This window comes from Xiphophorus hellerii, chromosome 18 (assembly GCF_003331165.1).
Source record: "Xiphophorus hellerii strain 12219 chromosome 18, Xiphophorus_hellerii-4.1, whole genome shotgun sequence".
Classification (NCBI taxonomy): domain Eukaryota; kingdom Metazoa; phylum Chordata; class Actinopteri; order Cyprinodontiformes; family Poeciliidae; genus Xiphophorus; species Xiphophorus hellerii.
The window spans coordinates 3,404,222-3,424,696 of NC_045689.1; the positions used below are offsets into that span (position 1 = coordinate 3,404,222).

At 39.0% G+C, this 20,475-nt stretch overlaps 1 protein-coding gene across 1 annotated transcript; it reads left to right on the plus strand.

Moving 5' to 3' along the window:
• The first annotated feature begins 1,063 nt into the window (after positions 1-1,063).
• On the plus strand, positions 1,064-13,366 carry LOC116707513 (cytochrome P450 2G1-like). Its single transcript, XM_032544889.1, has 9 exons — positions 1,064-1,301; positions 3,717-3,879; positions 4,653-4,802; positions 5,792-5,952; positions 7,075-7,251; positions 8,796-8,937; positions 9,025-9,212; positions 12,279-12,420; positions 13,073-13,366. Exons 1-9 carry the CDS (start codon positions 1,134-1,136, stop codon positions 13,252-13,254), a joined length of 1,473 nt encoding a protein of 490 aa, XP_032400780.1. The 5' UTR covers positions 1,064-1,133; the 3' UTR covers positions 13,255-13,366.
• The last annotated feature ends 7,109 nt before the right edge of the window (positions 13,367-20,475 follow it).

The window sequence follows — 20,475 nt, forward strand, 5'->3', positions numbered from 1 at the left end:
TAACCTATTTACGTCACGTTAACAAAGAACAGCTGAAAAGTTACCGGGTTTATCAACTGCAGTAGAAATTTCGCTCCAACTTCTCCTCTTGTCATTTCTATATTCTTTGCACGAAATGTTGAATAAACATTAATGTTGTTTCCACCTGGACTTCGGGTTGCGCTGTATCAGCTGTTTGGGATTCCCCGACGTAATTTCCCCTCAGAAAGCCCGGAGGGGAATCCGCGCTTTTTGATTAGCTACCTGTCACATTCAACAGGCTGCGTTAACGCTCCCAGTCTGGGAAAACCTCTGATTTGGATCGGAAGATCTACCGCAGGGGTGCTCAAACTTTTTGAGACCAAGATCTACTTTTTCTCTCACCAGCCGGCTGAGATCTACCTCATGACACGAATAAATTAAACTCTATTGACTTATTTTATAGCAGAAAAAATAAAGTGATAGAAAACCTGATGCAGTATATTTCTTCCTCAGTGAGATTCTCCTACCGTTTTACTCTCTCTCTCTTTGTCGTTAAGCACACCCGTTGCCGTGGCAAATCAGTGTAAAAAGGTCTTCAAATAATATTATCGTTTATCGCAATCATTTTTGAGACAATTAATCGCTCAGCAAAATTTGTTATCATGACAGGGATATTGTTAAGGAATTGTTTGCTTAAAACAAGCTCCCATTTCTTGTTGAAAAGCTACTTCTAAGTTACTTTTGTTTTATTTGTAGAAACAAGACCAAAATATTTGGTAGAATTTTGTGTTTTTGCAGTGTAGTGTTGGTTCCAAACCTGCTTCTCTTGAAATCCACCATCAACACTTGGAAAGAAACTAACATTCCCTCAGTTTTAGCTCACCATAAATAGAAAACAACTTTCTTTAATTGTAGCATTTTTTCTGGTCAGGAACTCAACAAAAATCTGCCCAAACTTCATAATTTGTGACAAAAACCTTCTGTTTACTGAGCATTTTGAGCGCGTTTGTCTAGGCAAAACTGCCAAACAGCTTGTCACTGATAATCAGGTGAAAGTACACTCTGTGGGATCACATGGGCCTCACCGCTCCCTGTTAAATATAAACAACGTATCAGACAGGAAAACCAATCGGTTTGATCCAGAGAGACGCCTGCTAACCACAGAGAGAGTTATGGAGTTTTATGCAACTCTGCTGCTGGCAGGGCTGATCGGTCTGCTTTGGTTCATCTCTGTTAGAAACAACCAGAAGTACCGTCTGCCCCCAGGGCCCAATCCGCTGCCGCTCATAGGAAACCTGCTGCAAATAAACAAGAATGCACCTTTTAAAAGCTTCCTGGAGGTGAGTTGGCTGAGTAGTGGAGCAAGGAAGTGACCGGAGGGATTTAGTAAAAAAACGCAAAAACATAAATTTTTACCAGGTATTCTTGTCTAGTTTCTAGTGCAAATATCTTAGCTCACTGAAATAAGACAAAACTACCTTACAAGTCAGGGCCGGCCCGAGCCTCCATGGGGCCCTAAACGAAATTTGGTTTTGGGGCCCTCTAGTTCTGCTAACAATGTGGATTGCTGGAATCAACAGTCAGATGATGGGATCATTCACACACCTGCTTTAAACTTATTGCATCGCTGATAGTGCTGTTTACATTATATCCTATGCATGTATAATATAGGTTATATTTATCAGCCAGTCGATTTCTAGGCGCCAATTTCCTTCATTTTGGGGGATTGTGATTGGCCTATCCTTACACATGAAACCCATCTGATCCCCTGATCTCATTTTTGTTAGCAAAGGTTTAAAAATCAGCCTCTGTCCTCGTCTGCTCTGCAGTGAGAGGTTTGACTGACAGACCAGCCCACTAGGTCAGGTCTAAACGTTTACAGTTAACAATATTCACCCCACTGTTGCTAACTCAGTGACTTTCTTGCTACATTTAGCGACATTCCAGACAAAAAAAATTGGTATCGGCAAAAATCAAAATTGGCAGGTCAGGCTTTTTAAATATCGGTTACCAGGGATCGGCCAGAAAACTGCAATCAGTGCAGCCCTACACACATATTCATGACATTCTATGATTAAATTAATTTCTCTTAAGAGTAACTCACATAGTTAAAAAATCAAATTTACACCGGGGGAGCTTTTCTCCCCTGAGAATATGGACCGGTACCAGTACCAGGTTGATTCTGAGTCCTGAAATGATTTTAATAGAAGTTTCACATAACTTTGAAGTTGATGTAAAAAATAATGTTTGTTTTAGCCACAAAATGAGCAGCAGCAAACAACATATCACCAACTACAGCTTAGAGTAGCTCATTGATATGTTAATGCAGCAGCCATGTAGCCTGATGAAAAACATTTTGCTAGACAATATCAAACATTGAGAAGTTTCAATTATTCTTATCAAACTTTATCAAACACGCCGTTTTTAAACCAAAAGACCTCAGAAATATACAGAAATAGCAGGAGAATCAACTCATTTCAAGTTAAAACTCAGCTTCACACAAAGACGCTAGCATAAATGTTTGGCCGTTGAACTGGACCGGTCAAAGTCGCTATAAAGCTAATTTTCTATTAGCAGCTTCACAAATATTTTCTATAAACATTACAAAGATACATTAAAACATACCTTTATCGTGGCTTTTTTTCTATTCTTCCTCTTTTCTCCCTCCCTGAAGGATAAGTCCTTTTTTGAGACATTGATCCGCTAACTTATCTTCGACCGGAGCTTTGGCCGTTTGGACGCTCACTGCTCGGCAGCTCATGTAACCGGCGAAGCGTGCGGTACCCACTGCGGCCACCAGGGGCGCCCAAGAGCAATTTATTTGTTTCCCCTTTGTCCATAAAATACATACATTATCAAATATATGTTATTGTAAAAACAAATCACTTGATGATGAAATTGTGTGTTTTGTTGTTATAATCACGTAGAAATCGTTGTTAAACAAAAATAAATAATTTTTTTTTTTTTAAATCAGCTCCATTGAGGGGGCCCCTTGGTGGCCATGGGGCCCGAAGTGGCTGTTTAGTTTGCTTTGCCTTAGGGCGGCCCCCTTACAAGTAACTTTTCAGCAAGAAATAGATAATTATTTCACTTATAACAAGAGAAAATATCTTGATAAGTGAAATAATCTGCCAATATTAAGGAATTATTCATGGAAAACAAGCTCTAGATTTTTCTGAAAAGTTTCTGTGAAGTACATTTTGTTTTATTTCAAGTGAACTAAAATGTTTTCAGTACAAACATTTTAGTTGTACTAAAATGTACAACTTTGTACATTAAGTACAAAGTTGCAAATTATGTCGGTACACTGCAAAACACTTGAATTAATAAAAAAATACCTTTCAATTAACTTTTCATCCAGATAGGAGGTCATTTGAAGTCTGTAAGCCTTAAATATTGATTTAAAAAGTACAAGTTTCACTGGCAGATTATTTCACTCACTACATCATGTTTTTCCATGTTCTAAGTCAAGTAATCTGGGAGTGAAACTAGAACTTTTCATCAATTTTAAGGAATTATTTACTTGAAACAAGCTGCTATATCTTTCTGAAAAGTTACTTGTAAGTTAGTTTTGTCTTATTTCAAGTGTACTGAGATATTTGCCCTAGAAATTAGACCAAAAATACTCTAATATTTGGTTTCTGAAACAAATCCACAGTTTCTGTTAATTTCTGCACAAAGTTAAATTAGTTTTCCTGGAATTTTCTCAAATGTTTTGTTTTGCTGTTTAAATAATCATCTGTTTTTACATTTAGTTCAGTAAAACCTACGGTCCTGTGATGACCTTTAACCTGGGCTGGCAGCGGGTCGTTGTTCTGGTCGGATACGACGCGGTGAAGGAAGCTTTGGTGGACCAAGCAGACGACTTCACAGGCAGAGCGCCGCTGGCATTGTTGTACAAAGTCACCAGAGGATACGGTAACCGCTAACATCCGCTGCTGATGGTCTTCCTGCCTGTCGCAAAAACCAGTTAATCAATTAATCACATGATAGCTAAAAATGAGCGGCGCCAGAATTTCCACACCACAAAAACACTAAATTTGACCAAGTATTTTTTAGTCTCGCTTCTAGTGAAAATATCTTAGTACACTTGAAATAAGACTTTTCAGCAAAATATAGGAGTTTGTTTTAAGTCAATAATTGATGAAAAAGTTCTAGTTCCCGCCAGTAGAATGTTCCACTGAGCCGTTACCTAGCAACCCCAGCCAAGCCCAACCCGTAACCTAGCAACCCAATTGTAGTTCCACTGGCAGGTTATTTCACTTGTAATATTGCTAAAATGTCTTGTTATAAGTGAAATAATCTGGCAATGGAACTAGTACTTTCTTGCTGAAAAGTTACTTGTAAGAGTTTTGACTTATTTCAGCAGTAAGAAGATACATGCACTAGAAACTATACAGAAATACTTGGTAAAATATTGTGTTTTTGCAGTGCATTCTGATGAGTAATACTTTTTGAAGGGCAATTTTGTTGACAGCGACTTCATAATCCATTTCAGTTAAGGTTTTAGTTGTGTTTGGCTTTAAATTCCATTTTCTTCATGTTTTTGTTTTTATTTAGGATATTTAGAAGATCTTCCAGGTTTAGTGTTCTTTACAAAATTGAGGTTTATTGAGAAGAGGAATATGCATTTTCATGCCATTATTACAAAATTATTTAAAATTTCCCTGGTGTCTGCTTCTGTTTGGCAGGCATTGGGATCAGCAATGGGAACCGCTGGCGTCAGCTGCGGCGCTTCACTCTGTCGACTCTACGAGACTTTGGGATGGGAAGGAAAGGGATGGAGGAGTGGATCCAGGAGGAGAGCAAACACCTGAGGGCTCGCATCCGCAGTTTCAAAGGTAAGGTGTCTACTTCTTGAATTGAGGGCTAAAAAGTTTATTTACACATTTTTACATTTAAATATTCCTACTTCACTGCAAAAACACAATCTTACCATGTATTTTTGGTCTAGTTCCTACTAAAAATATCTTGGTATAATTAAAATAAGACAAATTTAACTTTCAAGTAACTTTTCAGCAAGATATAGAAGCTTCTTTGAGTCAATAATTTCTTCATATTGATAAGAAGTATTAGTTCCTGACAGTTTTTTTTCAATTAAAAGATGAGTGTCAAAGTTAATTAAAAGAAATTCTAGCAAATTTGCAACTTTTCCCACTCAAAAGCTTACTTCTTTTTCTAGAAAACTTCTGAGACATTCTGGGAGAAAATTACACCTTCATTTAAGTTAATTATTTAAAGTGTACTAAGATATTTGACTAGAAACTAGACCAAAAATACATTTTATGTGTACACATGAAAACTCAGTGCAAAAATCTAAAAGTAAATAAAATAAAATCAGCAAAAATTAACAGGCTAAAAGCTATTGTGAGATCTTGGAAATATCTGCAGTTTGAATATATTTCTGTCAAATCATGAATGTGAGGTCAGTTTTTTTGAAGTCATAAAGTGAACCAAAACCACATCTGAAATTTGCATATATTTTAATTTTCTATTATCGAATCAATAACTTAATCTATCAGATTGAAAATCTTGTCATAATTGAGAGACATGAAGGAGTTTGAATGAAATGCAGTTTTATAATTTAGTGTAAGTTAATGATTTATTATAATCCTGACTGTTTTGGCACAACAACTGGTGCAACATGAAACTGAACGATGGTGTAAACAGGTATTTTTGTGCCACATCTCAAATGCACAAGTCCAGAGTCTGCAGGATAAAACCTGCTCCGCTGTTCAAGCAGTTAAAAACTGAGCAAACATTTTACATAATGTGCCTTTTTGAGAACCTTTGTAAAACAAGTCTATTGTGTTGCTGTTTCTGCCTCCAGGCAAACCTTTTGACCCCACAATCCTTCTGAACCGCACCTCGTCAAACGTAGTCTGCTGCCTGGTGTTCGGCCAACGCTTCAGCTATGAAGACAAGCAGTTTCTGGAGCTTCTCAACGTCATTTCCAGATTCATCAACTTCAACAGCAGCCCTATGGCTTTGGTAAGTGGGAGGCGGCGCTCTACACTGCACAAAAACAAAATCTAACCAAGTTGTTTTGGTCTAGCTACTAGAGCAAAACAGACAAAACTAACCTACAGGTAACTTTTCAAAAGGTAGGAGATTGTTTGAAGTAAATACTTCCTTAGTTTTTATGAAAAAGTTCTAGTTTCAGTGGCAGATTATTTCACTTATAACGACGCTTATCCTTGTTATAAGTGGAATAATCTGTCAGTGGAACTAGAACTGGGTTGCTAGGAGACGGGCTGGGCTTGGCTGGGGTTGCTCGGCAACCGTGCAGTGGAATATTCTACCAGTGGAACTAGAACTTTTTCACCAAAACCAAGCTTCAATATTTTGCTGAAAATGTACTTCTGAGTTAGTTTTGTCTTTCTTCATGTGTACAAAGTTGCACTTGAACTTAAACTAGAAACTAGTTCCACAGGCAGATTATTTAAATTATTACATGGAAAAAATGTCTTGTTATAAGTGAAATAATCCACCAATGGAACTGGAACTATTTCAATAATATTAAAGAATTATTTATTTAAAACATCGTGCTTGAAATTTAAGTTTTGTCCTACTTCAAGCGTGCTAAGATATTTGAACAAGAAACTAGACCTAAAATACCTGTAAGATTTTGTGTTCTTGAAGTATGTTACCTTCAGTTGCTATAAAAATGCTGCATACATCAAAAACTACTGAAAAGAAATTTGACTTCACCATTTAAGTCTTGAAATTGGGCCCCTGTCTCTTTAAGAAGCTCCTGCTCTTACCAACACTCCGCCTTCAGCATATCATCTTCTCATTATGCCGTTTACAACCATTCTTAGGAGCACTGGACTGAAAAGCAGATATTCCACCAAGTGTTTTGTAATTGTTGCTGCCGCTAGTCTGATGGTGCATAGCAGGAGTGATCTCTAAGGCGGGAGCTCGGCTTCCGTCTGGCTAAAATTAATCAATCGACGTTAGTAATGGATGTGGAAGTTAAAGCACAACGTTGTTCAACGAAGTATTGGTTTAAGATTTGTATATTTATGCAAAATAATGTCTTTCTCTGTAAAACTTTCACCATGTTAGTTTACTATATTCTGGGAAACAAAGATGCAGTTTTTTCTTCCACAGATGTACAGCATCTTTCCGTGGGCCATGGAGCAGCTTCCTGGACAGCATCACACTGTCTTCGCCGAGATCGTAGAGATCCGAGATTTTGTGGAGATGAAGATCCAGGAGCACAGGAAGACGGTGGATCCCAGCTCACCGAGAGATTTCATCGACTGCTTCCTCATCCGAGCTCATCAGGTTGGGGACATTATCAAGATTACTTGTTCTTCTTAAATGAAATCAGCAAAAGAATTAACATACAGATTGTCTTTCCTGCAGTGTATTACGAGCCTGGCGGGCTGCCAGGTTTTCAATACGACCCCCGCCAGGTTAAACATCTTTTGTTTAATTATTATAGTTTTTTTATACACCAGTAACAAAAGCTGCATTTCCATTGACCGTATAATTGCACAAATTGGGATTACAAAAATAATTTTGCCTAATGGAAACACGCAAATGAAAAAAAAAGAACAAACACGTCTTTGGATAAAAGGTTTTGGCGCTCAGATGAGATGGTTTTTTTGGCTGTATCAAAAATAGATTATTCAGCATTAAGCTGAAATGGAAAAACTTTTTCCACATCACCAGTCATGTGATCAACAACTAGGTGTTACTACTGGCGGAAAAGAAGAAGAATTTCACAGGGAGTGGTGGGAGGATGATGGTGCGTCGTGTTTTTTAATAAACGTATTCAAATGTGTTTTTAATTGCATTTCTTATTTAATGGAAACATCGCAATTGTGAAGTTGTGTTTTTTCAACATTAGCAGAATATCAACAACATTTTTGAAATCATTTGTAATAGAACTAAACAATAGCACAGATGGTTTATAGAGTCTCTTTGGTGAAACGGTTAGAAGCACATTGGCAACATTAGTCAGTGTGTGAACACACAGAGAGACGGAGGTCAAGTATCTTTTTGTTTCCTTTTCATAACTGCTGCTGGGTTTACTGGCCTGCATGCTAGCAATTACAGCGAATAAAGTGACATGTCACGGATAAGGATCAAAATATCTATTTTATCTTATTGACCTAAATTTATATAGGATGAAACAACTGAAGTGCAAAAGATTTATATTTATTTTGTCACATGGTCATATTTTAAAATTTCCTGCCAAATGTAAACATTTTTAACTCAAAACCACGGTAGGATGACTGCCCCTACACTGCAAAAACACAAAACCTTTAACATTTTGGTGTAGTTTAAGGTGCAAATATCTTAGTACACATAAAATAAGACAAAGCTAACTTACAAGTAACTTTTCAGCAAGATATGGGAGTTTGTTTTAAGTCAACAATTCCTTAATATTGATGAAAATGTTACAAGTTCCACTGGTATAATATTCTACTGCACCGTTACCTAGCAACCCCAGCCAAGCCCAGCCCGTTACCTAGCAACCCAGTTCTAGTTCCACTGGCAGATTATTTCATTCATAACATGGGAAACATTTCTTGTTATAAGTGAAATAATTTGCCAGTAGAATGAGTACTTTTTCATGAAAATAAAATCATTTATTGACTTAAAACAAGCTCCTGCATTTTGCTGAAAAGTTACTTATAAGTTAGTTTTCTCTTATTTCAAGTGTACCAAGATATTTTCACTAGAAACTATACTAAAGTGTCTTGGTAAGAATTTGTATTTTTGCAGTGCAGCACCCCTACCACTGGGTTGAGCAGGTTTTCTGGTGGAAACAATGAAATATTTTTGAATTAATATTAAAAATCTCCCCTTTTTTCTCTCAGGAAAAAGACAATCCCTCCACTGAGTTCCACTATGACAACCTGTTTGCTACCGTGATGAATTTGTTCATAGCAGGAACAGAAACCACCAGCTCCACCATCAGATACGCTCTCAGTGTGCTGATCAAACACAAGAACATTCAGGGTCTGTAGATATACACTATAAATACAGTTTGTTGCTGACACAACAAACTGAGTTAAACAGGCGTCCATTTTGCATCGTCTTCTCCAGAAAAAATGCAGGAGGAGATTGACTCTGTGATTGGACGGGAGCGATGCCCCAACATGGAGGATCGGAAATCCCTGCCGTTCTCGGACGCCGTCATTCATGAAGTTCAGCGTTTTCTGGACATCTTCCCCTTCAGTCTCCCTCACTACGCTCTGGAAGACATCTCATTCAGGGGTTACACGATTCCCGAGGTACTGTTTTGAAAACGCCAAGGTTTTTCCTCAGTAAATGTGTTTGTAAAAAGTCTTTAGTAGGTAGAGGATGTCAGAGTACTGAAAATTGTACTCAAGTAGGATTTAGTAGGAACTAAGTAAAAGTATAAAGTAGCTGTCCAAGAAATTAAAGTAAAAAAGTATTTGGTAAAAAGGCTATTCAAGTACTGTGTCATGAGACGCAGGAGTGGTGGTGGACCCAGGTAGGAGTGAGATGAGATGATGTTTTAATGATAAAGAATAATCCAGAAATAAAAAACACAAAGTCCAGGCAGCACAGAGGAGCGGAGGCAAAAGCTCTCTACAAGTGGCAACAGGAAACTGGACAAACACGACGTGGACCCGACAGAGACAAAGTGACACTAAATACACAGGAGGTAATCAGGGAATGAGACACACCTGGGAATAATCAAGGGGAGACAGGACAACGCGGAGACACAGAGACACAGAAACTCAAAATAAACACAGATAAGGAACAGATCCTGACATTATCCCGCCCTCAAGGGCGGCTACCAGACACCCAAAAAACAAGAAAAACCAAGTCCAAAAAACACAACTAGGGCGGGCACAGGGGCACTGGACGGGGGGCTAGAGTCTGAAAAAACAAAAAACAACCCAACAGAGTGGGCGGAGGCACAGAAAGGGCCAACAGTCCAAAAGACAACCCATCCTTAATGGGAGAAGGCACAGGAGGCAGACCGTCATGAGAGGTCCGGAGGGCGTCCGTGACGCAGGAGGCGGGACCCAAGAGGAAGGTCCGGCGGACGTCCTCGGCGCAGGAGGCGGAGCCCATGGGGAAGGTCTGGCGGATGTCCACGGCGCAGGAGGTGGGTCACCGGAGGCGGGTCCGGCGGACTTCCGCGGCGCAGGGGCCGAGCCACAGGAGGCGACGGTTGAGTTCTGGGGACACCAGGAGGCGGCGGCGAAGAGTCTCTGGGAGGCTTGGGAGGGACACTAGGAGGCTGGGACTCGGGAGGGACACTAGGGGGCTGGGACTCGGGAGGGACACTAGGGGGCTGGGACTCAAGAGGGGCCCTAGGGGGCGGAGACTGAAAAGGGGCACTAGGGGGTGGAGACTCAAGAGAGGCACTTGGGGGCGGAGACTCAGGAGGGGCACTAGAAGGCTCTGAGGGGGCCGATAACCCACTAACCGGGGCCAATAACCCACTAACCGGGGCAGGTAATGCCGGCAGTCGCGCCGCCTGTCGGCCAGGTGCCAGGCGGGCTGCCTGGAACCCCATCACCATGGGGATGGTTTCCGGAGCAGAGGCTGGAGCGGCGGCTGGAGGCGCAGAGACAGCGGCTGTGGTGAGGGGTGGAGAAGCAGGAGCTGGAACTGGAGATGCTGGAGCTGGGTGGAACGAAAATCCGGTTCCAGAGGCAGGGCGTCGCCGGCCAAGAAGGCTAGAGCTGCCTGGCGTTCCCACTCTGCCTCCTGCTTAAGCCTCTCCAACCCCAGGGACTGGAGTTGGTCTGCCCATCCCTCCAGCACCAGGAGTAGCCTGATGGCTACTCCAATGCGTCTGGGGGCGAAATATGGCTCCGACACAATCTCCACAAAGTCTCTTATGTTAAATAATAAATCATCCCATCGGGCTGGGTCCATGTTGAAGATACTCTTTATCGCGTGCCTCACCGTAGTTACTTGTGGTCGGGTCCTACTGTCATGAGACGCGGGAGTGGTGGTGGAGGCAGACGCTGAGACCCAGGTAGGAGTTAGATGAGACGATATTTTAATGATGAAGAATAATCCAGAAATAAAAAACACAAAGTCCAGGCAGCACAGAGGAGCGTAGGCAAAAGCTCTCTACAAGTGGCAACAGGAAACTGGACAAACACGACGTGGACCAAACAGAGACACAGGTGACACTAAATACACAGGAGGTAATCAGGGAATGAGACACACCTGGGAATAATCAAGGGGAGACAGGACAACGTGGAGACTCAGAGACACAGAAACTCAAAATAAACACAGATAAGTAACAGATCCTGACATACTGATCAAAACATCGACCATTTAATATTTAAAAATTACATAAACAGACCAAAATCTAAATTTATGTGAAAATATTGGCTTTTTAAAGATCAAAATTCTAATAATTCATATAAATAACCAACAAAATCAAGGAAAATCTAATCAATTTCTTTCTAAATAAAATGCATGGAACTGTAGATTCTGTGTCTGGTGAGTTTTTGGTTAAAATAAACTTGTTCTTCATTATTCACAGAGAGAAATTATTCACAAAGAGCAGAGAATCCAGACATTTTACTCAAGTAAGAGTTGCTACACTGCAAAAATAAAAATACTCAAGTAAAAAGTAAAAAGTACAGTTACTCAAGTAAATGTCCTGACCAGATAACTGCAAAGTGGTGGGACTAAAAGGTTAGTTAATCAAAAATATTATATCCGCTAATGTTAAAGAACTACAACAACACGGTATTTACCAGAAGCTAATGCTAAAGCGCTAACTTAAATTCAAAATATATCCTTGAAAGACTACAAAGAACCAATTTAATTCTGACTTTATGCTCTACAATGCCATTAGATATTATGTTTATATATTGCTCCATACTGTCCATGTTTTGTTCCTGTACATTTCTTGTTGCAATTAAGTTACTGGAGGAAAACAGAGACGGAACTTGAGGAGAGGAAGTGGAACTGCTACGTGCACAGACTTCAAAATAAGAGCGTGAATAGAAAGGTCTAAATAAGAATTAACAGTGAATAACCAAAACTTCAGCACAGATATTGAACATTATCTAACTTAATATTTACAAAATAGCCAAGTAAAGTAACGCTTCAGGATTTATTCAGAAAAGAGCGCTAAACATTTTCAAAATTAGCAAATTAGCGCTAAATAAAAACTCTGCTAGAGGAGGTTTGTATCAAAGATTTAGCAAGGAACACTTGGTTGTGGCTTGTTTATAACTTATTTTCCCTCTGTAGGCAAGAAAGTCTACTGTACACCATAACAATGACGATATATTCTTCAGATTCTGGTTGTACTGTTCTTGAATATTGCTTCTGCTGTTGTGTCTATGTAGGGAACGTCGATTATACCGCTGCTGCACTCCGTTCTTAAAGACGAGAAGCAATGGGCGACTCCGTATTCCTTCAACCCGCAGCACTTTCTAGACCAGAATGGCAACTTTAAGAAAAACCCAGCATTCTTCCCTTTTTCTGCAGGTAAATCCGTCACCTCAGAGTTCATTAAACACGTGTTTTTCATAGAGGGCGGCAGGGGGCGCTGTAGAGGCCTCAGAAAGTTGGAGGGGAAATTTAAAAAAAACACAAAATAAAAGAATCCCATGAATATTTAATCTTACATTTTTCATTATTATTTTTTTTACTTTTATTCAATAATTTTTTTTAATGCAAGTTAAAAATAATTGTTTTACATATTTAAATGTCAGTCAAATTGATCCAGCTGCTGAGATTGTCAAGTTTCTGGGAAGAAACAGTACAGCTGCAAAAAAACATAAGAAATGTGGGTCTAAAATAAAATTTGATGTGATTAATATAAAATATTACAGATTTCTTATCAAAAAGTTGATTTTGGTGGAAAATTGTATTATCTGGTGTTAAATTCATGGTCACCTAAAATCTGAAGGTATGACGTAGCATTTAAGCTAAATTAATGAAATAATTAAGGAAAAGTGAATAAAAGACATTCTGAAAGTTGACATTTGTTTACATATTTTCTATAATTTTATGTAGATTTGCAGGGTTAATGCTCTTTGGGGGGGATCATGCATGGAGAAGTTTAGGATTTCCTGGATTAAACATTCAGTTAGCATTCACTATAACATCACTTAATGCTTATATTCTGTTTCCTCAGGGAAAAGAGCCTGTGTGGGCGAGTCTCTGGCTCGTATGGAGCTTTTTATCTTCATAGTGACTCTCCTGCAGGACTTCACCTTTACCTGCCCTGAAGGTCCCGACAGCATCAACCTCATTCCAGAGTACAGCAGCTTTGCCAACCTGCCTCGTTCTCACAAAATCATCGCGACGCCAAGATGAAAGGGAACAGCTGCTCTGAGGCAATCTGAAAATATCTCAATTCAACTTCAGTGATAATTAAATTTTAACTGCATCTATTTCACTAATATGTTAATATCCAACTTACCAGATTGAAACAATGGTCTATGTCATTTTTTGTCAAAAGTGGTTTTGACAAAAAAAACAAAAAACACCTCTTTCCTTCCAAAAAATGAATGAATAAATAAGTAAATAGATTTTGCCAAAAAATGACTTGGGTACTTATTTTAGGAAGGTGATGATGTTGAAAAAACATGTTATGATTACTATATATTTTTTATGCCTATTGTTCTGTAAATATTGATTATTTTTTGTTACACAATTGTTAGGATAAATATTAAAAATAAAGAATTTATACTGTGATTATGTGCCATAATTCTCATCTTTTTTTAAGTGATTTTCATAAAATAAAACCAAGGAAGTTAATATTCTGAGGAATCGCTGAACCCCCACAAAAACACAACATCAAATCTTAAAATCTGGCCATGGCGTGGTATTAGTACCAAATTAATATGTTTGTGCATCCAGCGGTGGCTACTTCCTTGTTGCAGGAGGCTAACTCTATTCTGTTTAGTGTGTTCACAATTAAGAAGGTACAAGGAAACAAACACTGCAAACAATCAGATCAAACACAGCAGCTGCCTTTGCTTGTTAATCACAGCAGGACGCTGAACTGACAAGGCAAAAAATAAATAAATAACAATCGAGCTACCACATCTACCATTAGCATAACTTTGGATCAATGACATTAATCATTTAGCAAATAATATATTAATCTAATACTTAGGTTTTAGGTAATAACGCAAAATAAAAGTATATAAAGTAGTATTAATTGTTAGAAAAAAATCTAATACAAGGTTTCCCCCAGAAAACTTGCTAAGCCTGGTGGTTGGGCGCTAGGGCAGTCATTTATCCGGCGGCCCGTCGTCTTTTGGAGTTAAAAAATTTTTAAAGTTGACAGGAAATTTGAAACGATTGCTTGATAACGATGTGTTATTGGAAGATTAATACCTGAACACCAACTATAAAGTCTTTAAAAAATGCAAACATTTAAAAATACATAAGCAATGGTTAGCCTGGTGGGTGCACAAGTAAAGCCTGGAGGCCCGCAGGGCTTATAATACACTGGGGGAAACCCTGAATTAAAATAAAATCACTTTTTAAAATCCACAGCACTATTAGCATATCTGCCTTAGTATTTGCTACAGAGCATGCTCGCTACCCCTAGCAACAGTTGCCATGGTGCAGACACTAAGGCTTCTATGCCAAGTGGAATTAATTTATGTTTGAGGCCAATCAAAGGGCGATTGGTGATGTCACAGAGTCTGTGACAGAGTCTGTGGCATCACAAACTCCGACTCCTAGAATAGAGCAGAATATACTTTATGACTAGCTGCTAACTGCTTGCAATCTTTGGACACAGAATCCATTATCAGAGTTCACGTCAGAGAGACAGACATGGCTGAGTTAACCTGGATTGAGAAATTAGCTAACGCTTGTGAATCTGTTGGTAAAAAAATTGCAAAACGCTACAGAAAAAAACAACCCTGGAGCCCTGATTATTCAAAGAAGAGATTTGTCAGTGACCTTCTTTGGAAGGTGATTGAGAAGGTTGCAGATGAATCGACTCTGTATATTGTCAGAGACACCTTTGAGGTGGCCCACATTCAGCTACTACGCCAAATTATGAAAAAAACTGGGAAACTAGAGATGCCCCTTGTGATAGAAATGTCAGACGAGCTAAGCGAAAGGATCTTCCAAAGCATCGCCAGCGATTCTTTCCACATTGCTAGCGAGTTGCATTTGTTCGCGATACTTTTCTACCCAGATACGTATCCGAGGATTGTGAAAGAATTCAAGTATCACCTAGAGAACCCCATTCTTCCAGAGCCTACAAAAAAGGAGAGATTTCTCTCATCTGTAAGAACAGTGCTCAAAGATGCTTTGTTTGACACTGAGAGCTTGTATTCAGATGAAAACTGCCTGACCGACACTCAGACCATTGCTAGTAAAAGGAAAAAATCACTGATAGGGGAAGTAGAAGTCATCAAGCATGGAACAGAAGAGGAACGTCACAAAATGGTCAATCTAGTTCTTTGGAAACTGATTTGTAAGGCTAGTTATAGATCTGTCACCCAGTACAAACTTAAACACACTATACCAGTCTACAAAAGGCTTTCTGTCATACTGTGGGAGGAACTAAAGGAACAAGATTTTCTAATTTTCTACCATATGGAGAAAAAACTCAGCAAAGACATCTTTCAACTGCTAACTGGAAACGAGGATGTGACAAGGGATAGACTTTTCTATCTCATGAGAATGGACCACCCAATTGTAGATTACAAGGTTATATGTTGTTTCAAAAGAGTCTTCACACATCCCAGAAAAGTGAATCTCCCACAATCCACTCTGAAAACTGCTTGGAAAAACACCAAAAGCTCTGTCTATAAGTTGTGCTGTCGTGGAGTTAAAGTTCATCCAGTCCCACAAAGTTCGGAGAATGAAGAAAGTGAGGAAGAAGGCGAAGGCGCAATTGAACCCCCATCTTCTCGCAGACAGTCTGAAGACGTAGGGGGTTCAGATTTCCGTCGACAGTCTGCAGACGTAGGGGGTTCAGATTTCCGTCGACAGTCTGCAGACGTAGGGGGTTCAGATTTCCGTCGACAGTCTGCAGACGTAGGGGGTTCAGATTTCCGTCGACAGTCTGTAGACGTAAGGGGTTCAGATTTCCGTCGACAGTCTGTAGACGTAAGGGGTTCAGATTTCCGTCGACAGTCTGTAGACGTAAGGGGTTCAGATTTCCGTCGACAGTCTGCAGACGTAGGGGGTTCAGATTTCCGTCGACAGTCTGCAGACGTAGGGGGTTCAGATTTCCGTCGACAGTCTGTAGACGTAGGGGGTTCAGATTTCCGTCGACAGTCTGTAGACGTAGGGGGTTCAGATGCCCATCAACAGTCTTTAGATGTAGAGGGTTTGGTTTGTCGCACAGACATGTCCCCTTGTGATCTAATTTCAGAAGAAGGTGAATCAGTCGAACAGGAAGACCAGGGTGCAACTCAACCGCCAGTCAGTGAAGACACAACCCCAGAGTTAATACGGAAAACATACACAGAATTTCGACAGTCATCTATGACACCTGTGGAGTGTTTTACACAATCATCAGTAAAAAGCGCAGTCTCCAAGATGTCCTACAAAGTGTATTCTGACCAAACTGTAGAGATGGCTGAGTGCCATCCAGTTTTTGTACAGGTGCATTCTTACAATCTTGTTTCGGAAGATCAGAAACCAGAGAACCCTGGAAGCCAACAGCCAGATAAACACCTGACAAATGTGAACCTCTGATCTGGTTTCGGAAGATCTGGAATGAAGCACGCAATGCTAATCCGCTGACTGGTGCTTCATTTTGACGTTTGGCAAACGTCTGCAAACATTCACTGAACTTTCTGGACAACGTTCAATTAAATTTAAAGCTTTATTGTCATTTCACTAAAACAGTGAAACTAAATTAGGAATGCAACTCATTGGGACTAGTTAAAACACTAAAAGAAATTGGGTCAGTAAAAGGGATGTTGTCTGAATATTCCTTGCCAGCAAAGCCCAAAATCACAAATTCGGTTCAAATGATTACTCCAAATTCCCCCTACACGGATGGATGGATGGACGGATGGATGGACGGTTAAAAAGTAGGGCCGCACAGTGGGGCATTTCTTCATTACACAAATGTTTTGCTCCCTGTGCATGTGTGGGTTCCTCCTGGAAACAGGCTTCCCCCACAAGATCCAAAATCTCACATGTTAGTTCAATTGATTACTGTAAATTGCCCCAAATGGATGGATGGTTGGTTAAAAAGTAGGGCTGCACGGTGGGGTCTTTCTGCATTAGATATGCATTTTGTCCCCTGTGCATGCGCGGGTTCACTCCGGGTCCTCCGGCTTCCCCCGCAACCCAGCTAGCAAGCGAACGTTCAGACGACGTTCAATGAACGTCAGATCAGGAGTTCAGGAACAGACGTTCCCTGAACGATGACAAAATATTTAAATGTTGTGGAAAACAAAATGCTTTTAAATCAGTTTTTATATTTTATAATTCTTTATGGCTGTTATTATTTTTACCAAATCTTTATGTGTTTGTCTTGTTATAAATTGTGTGGTCTTCTGACGTTCTAGCAATGTCTGTTGGACACTGTGACTACTACTTCCCATCAGGGCTGGACGATATGACCTAAAATAAGTATAATTTGATATATTGAGCAGTCTACCTATATAACGATAAATGGATGATAACAGTGTTACTGTGGAGTTTTGGGGGACATTGGCCACCCATTGGCCAAAAAAGCAGTTTTTTTGGTGACTGTATGCTTGTTTTCATGACTTATTTTTATGTTTTTATGATGTAAGGAACTTTAAACTGCCTTGTTGCTAAAATGTGCTATAAAAATAAACTTGATTGTTTTTACCCATCAATGGTCAACTTCCTATTATTCCTATATTGATTTGTAGCAATAGGAGCTTCTGCACTTCCTGAATCCTTGTCCTCTGTCTTTTGCACTTTATTTCCACCGTTAAAACAGTTAAATCTGTTAACATGTCGTAATGAGTTTTTCCAAGCTGCCTATAAACGCAACATGATCACGAAGCTCCCACCGGTTTTACAGCTGTGAGGCAGAGAAACGTTGCTGCTCGCCATGTGTGTTAGACTCATAGCAGCAAACTAGCAAAAGGCAAAGAACTTTGTAAGTAATTTGAGTAACGCTATTTGATCAAGATAAATAAAAATAAAAGTAAAGGTAATTTTATTTATATAGCACATTTTCAGCAACAAGGCAATACAAAGTGCTTAAACATGAAAATATAAACTAAATGGTTACATCTATGCCAACATGATTTCCCCTTGTGTTTTATAAGCCTGGTGGGCCACCAGGCTTTATTTGCACCACACCAGACTAAGTATTGTAGTTTATTTAATATAGTTTTTTTTATATGCCAGTAACAGTGATAGCAAAGTCGGATTGAAAAGTCTCTTTGTCCTGATACTGGTTTTTCTCTGAGTTTCTTGTTAATTTCCTCTCCCTTTGGTGTGAAGTGTTATCCTTTACTGCTGCAGCTGTTTTTGGTTTCTTGATTTTCTCCCCTTGTGTATTTAAATTCACCTGTTTCTTTGTTTCCGTGGGATCCTTCTGTCACGAGACACCATTGGTAGGACGAGGAAGAGCAGATAGATGAGCTGGTAAGTCAGAAAGGTTCTTCTTTAATGAAACCAGGACTGTTAGCACCACCATGTGGGAGAATTCTGGTTTCATTGAAAAAGAATCTTTTAGACTTACCTGGTCGTCCATCTGCTCTTCCTCATCCTACCAATGGCGTCTCGTGACACTCTTTGGTGAGACATAGTATTGTCAGCATGTGAACACAAGCTAACAACTTCATAGAACAAAGTGACAATTCGCGGATGAAGAATGAAAACATCTTGGACGCTTTAATTAGGATGAAACATCTGAAGTGCAAAAAAATTTATTGAATGAAAAACCTGAATTGTATTTTTTTTTAGGATTCTTAATGTCTTCCAATAACAAGTTGAATTGTCAACTTAAAAAAAAAAAATTCACATAAAAACATGGTAGGACGCTGGACAATTATCTGAGGGACATCCTGCGCCATATATCATGTTACGCTTGTTAGGCAACTAATTTTGTTGTTTTTTATGTTGGTATTTGTGATTACATTTACTTGACTAACTTTTTGGGGGGAAAGTATGCATAGGAGTACTTTTACTGCATTGTGCTTTTTCATTTTACTTGAATAATATTATGAACCATTGCTACTCTTACTTTAGCAGATTTATTTTGCATTGAAAGAAACAGACTTCAAAGATCTTATCGATTTCTGCAACCAATGAGCTGATATTTATGCTAATCTTAGCTACTCGACATTTTCTACATGTCACTGTTTACATCATTATTGTTATTTGAATTAATTAACATGGCTATTTTATTTGAAAGGTCACAAGTAAAACCTTTTGCTTATGCCCTCCTAGCTTCCTCTGGTCTGGCTAACACTAGTTTTAGCAGTTAAAAGTTATTGAATTAATAAGTTAAACTGAACAAACTTAGAAGTATAAAACAACTTAACTTCCGTTGTTGATCCAACAAGCCAAACAACTGATGACGATGAACTTCTCCTCTTCGTCCTGGACCGAGATGGTCATCTCATGATGGCCGCTCCTTAATTTAAGCCACGCCCCCCCCGTCCATTTACTTTTCAAAAATAAAAACTGACGTCATGAATTATCATAATCTCGTGTTTCTCCTTTCCTCGGGTGACGAAATGTCCGGTTTTTAACTGTTCCTCACAGAAGTCATTGGTTAAACAGACTTGCCGTTTGCAAGCGTCGCTTCTTCTTTCACTTCCTGTTACAGACTAGATAAGGGTCACGTGACTACAGTCTGTACACGTAACGCAGCGTCTTAAAGGGACATGAGCATAGCCTAACGTTACGTAGTCAGCACAGAGAAAAACGACGTTTCTTTTCATTATTTTAAACACCGAAAATACGATACATGTCAGCTATTGTTGATATATATGATGTTTATTAATAATAATAAAAAAACAGCCTCAGATTACTGCACAAAAAACTCTTCATGAAGGAGAAGATGGGGTAATTAACATCTGTTTAAAATTTGTAGTCTATAATAGTTCAATAATGTCTTATAACAAGTCAATTTCCCCATGTTATGCGTGAAATAATTTGCAATATATATATTTTTTAATTTACGTAACAAAAGCTTCTACATCTTGCTGAAGAGTTATGAGCTAGTTTTGTCTTATTTCAAAGTGTAATAATTACACTAGAATCTAGGTCAAAAGTACTTGGTAATATATTGTTTTCGCAGTGAAGGAAGTGTCTTAAATAGTTACAAATTAAGCATACACTGCAAAGACACAGAATCTTACCAAGTATTTTGGTCTATAGTTGCTGAAATATTGCAATATACTTGAAATAAGACAAAACTGACTCACACTGATTTAAGTCAATTTTATTTATTAAAAAGTACTCGTTCCATATAGGAAATACATTTTTAACATGTTATAAGTGAAATAATCTAGGAACTAGTACTTTTCCTTCTATTTTATATCATTATTTATCAGTTTTGTCTTATTTCAAGTGTCAGATATTTGAAGCTGCTAGACCAAAACTACTAGGCAT

Excerpts from the sequence above, each read along its gene's own strand:
- LOC116707513 (XM_032544889.1), top strand. The coding sequence starts at position 1,134 with ATGGAGTTTTATGCAACTCTGCTGCTGGCAGGGCTGATCGGTCTGCTT. Across the intron at positions 8,938-9,024 it reads CAAACACAAGAACATTCAGG|AAAAAATGCAGGAGGAGATT; the intron begins GTCTGTAGATAT and ends CGTCTTCTCCAG. Across the intron at positions 9,213-12,278 it reads GGGGTTACACGATTCCCGAG|GGAACGTCGATTATACCGCT; the intron begins GTACTGTTTTGA and ends GTGTCTATGTAG.